This window comes from Limulus polyphemus, unplaced genomic scaffold, assembly GCF_000517525.1.
Source record: "Limulus polyphemus unplaced genomic scaffold, Limulus_polyphemus-2.1.2 Scaffold2623, whole genome shotgun sequence".
Lineage (NCBI taxonomy): Eukaryota > Metazoa > Arthropoda > Merostomata > Xiphosura > Limulidae > Limulus > Limulus polyphemus.
Window position 1 is genome coordinate 120,863 of NW_013668233.1, and position 1,810 is coordinate 122,672.

General features: G+C 30.7%; 1 protein-coding gene across 2 annotated transcripts in view; it reads left to right on the top strand.

Annotated features, from left to right (window-relative positions):
- The window catches only part of LOC106467462 (la-related protein 4-like), a 61,717-nt gene that overhangs the window by 19,109 nt on the left and 40,798 nt on the right, over window positions 1–1,810 (top strand). For both annotated transcript variants that reach the window (XM_013927817.2, XM_013927819.2), the window contains exon 3: window positions 1,530–1,647. In XM_013927817.2, the coding sequence (XP_013783271.1) occupies window positions 1,530–1,647 (118 nt within the window). The remainder of the gene's footprint in view (window positions 1–1,529; window positions 1,648–1,810) is intronic.

The following is a 1,810-nucleotide window of genomic DNA, read 5'->3' on the forward strand; positions in this document are numbered from 1 at the left end:
TATATATATATATATATATATATACCATAGAATTCCACTATAATTTATCAAGCTTAGAAACTAAGCTGTATTTTGGTCTAAAAAATATGAAATTTTGAGCAGACAACCTACCTCTTTGAATTCTTGTTTTGAAAAATGAGATGGTATCCTATCACTTGAAAATGGCTGAGAATGCCACTACGGGGACATTCTGAGCTTTCCATTGGTTATTCACAGGTCACATACACAAGTAAGTGTATATAAGGGACCATTTCCAAAAATGGAAAGAGTTGAGCAAAGTAACTGTGTTTGATTCAGTACATCAACGATATCTCAGCAAATAGAAAAGATAGGAGGTCCTTATTTTATATTCTAGCTTGTTAATATTGGTAATTTGAGTTCCTAATTTGCATGAAACTGTAGACTTTATTTTGACATCACAAACATCTAATTTGAACCAGTGCTGCATTCAAAATACCTCATTACCCACAAAAATCGATGGTTAGCTGTGTTTTTGAATATTTACTTTTAAATTAAGAAATTGAATAAAGTATAATACTAAAATTTGAATTATAATCTACAATTTGTTACCAAACTTATTGACATAAATTCATTAAATAGTAGTTCAGTAAAATTTTGAATGCAAGTCAACAAACACGATAACATGGCAAGTTTTATACTCTTGGATACAGTAACGTGAGTGCATGTGCACTGCATCATTGTAACTTCTGTAATGTTAGCCAGGCACGGCTGAAAAGTCAATATTATAAAAAGAATAAATGTTTAATGTTATGACATTTATGCTGTTTAGACAACATTTGTGTTTTCGAGTTATAATTTGTAGTCATTCTAGAATGACAAAAAGCCTAATTTATATTCCTGATTTTTATGGTGGTTACGAGGTCAATCAAAGCAACCCAACCCATACAGAGATACAATAGTGAGAATAACAGATAAAATATAAACTTTTTTTCTAAAAAACATTTGATAATTATCTGGTGATTATAAAGATTTTGCATGTGAAATTTGCAAATGTTCTGATGCATAAAAGTATTTTTAATCTTAAAATCAAAATTACTTTGCATGTTGGATAGTCAACATTTGGAAAGATAAAAGGTACCATAAAAACATTAGTAAAGAAATCTTAAAACTTAATAAAACAATCTGATATTTTGCATACAAAGGCCTTGTAATGTTTACTAATAATCTACAAAATTTTGTAAAGGTATGCAAACATTATCAAAAATCATAGTATAATTACTATCATGGATACTTTTGTGGTTACATGCTAGATAGAACCCACCCAACCCATAATCGTAGAGTTAAAGAAAAACACAAAATTAAATTTAATACTATGATTTTGACCTATGCAATTATTAAATTTGAAGTGTGAATTTTTTTGCCTTGCACTGTTATTTTGAACACAAGAGTATGGTATTAAGAAAAATTCAAATTAAATACACCATTGTCTGAATTAATTGTCTACAATGTGCTTAAATATTATATGTCAGAAGTCTCTTCTTTTTTCTTTTTTTTTTCTCCCAATGAAGGCTAAACCTGGTGACCCAAGTTTGAACCCAGATGCTGAAATCTTTTGTAGCAAGACTTTGGAAAATAACTGTGTGAAATCATCTATATCTCAGGCAGTTGGCGGAACTGGTGGTGAAGGTATGTATGTTTTAGCTGAACTAAAACGACAGTTTCCTGTAATGTCAAACTTAACAGATGCTTTGTGTTCCCTGGGACTAAAGAAATGTAAAATTTCACCCACTTCCCTTGACTAGAAAAGTAATTTATCACTACATCCCCCCCCCCCCCCCCCCCTCTTTTC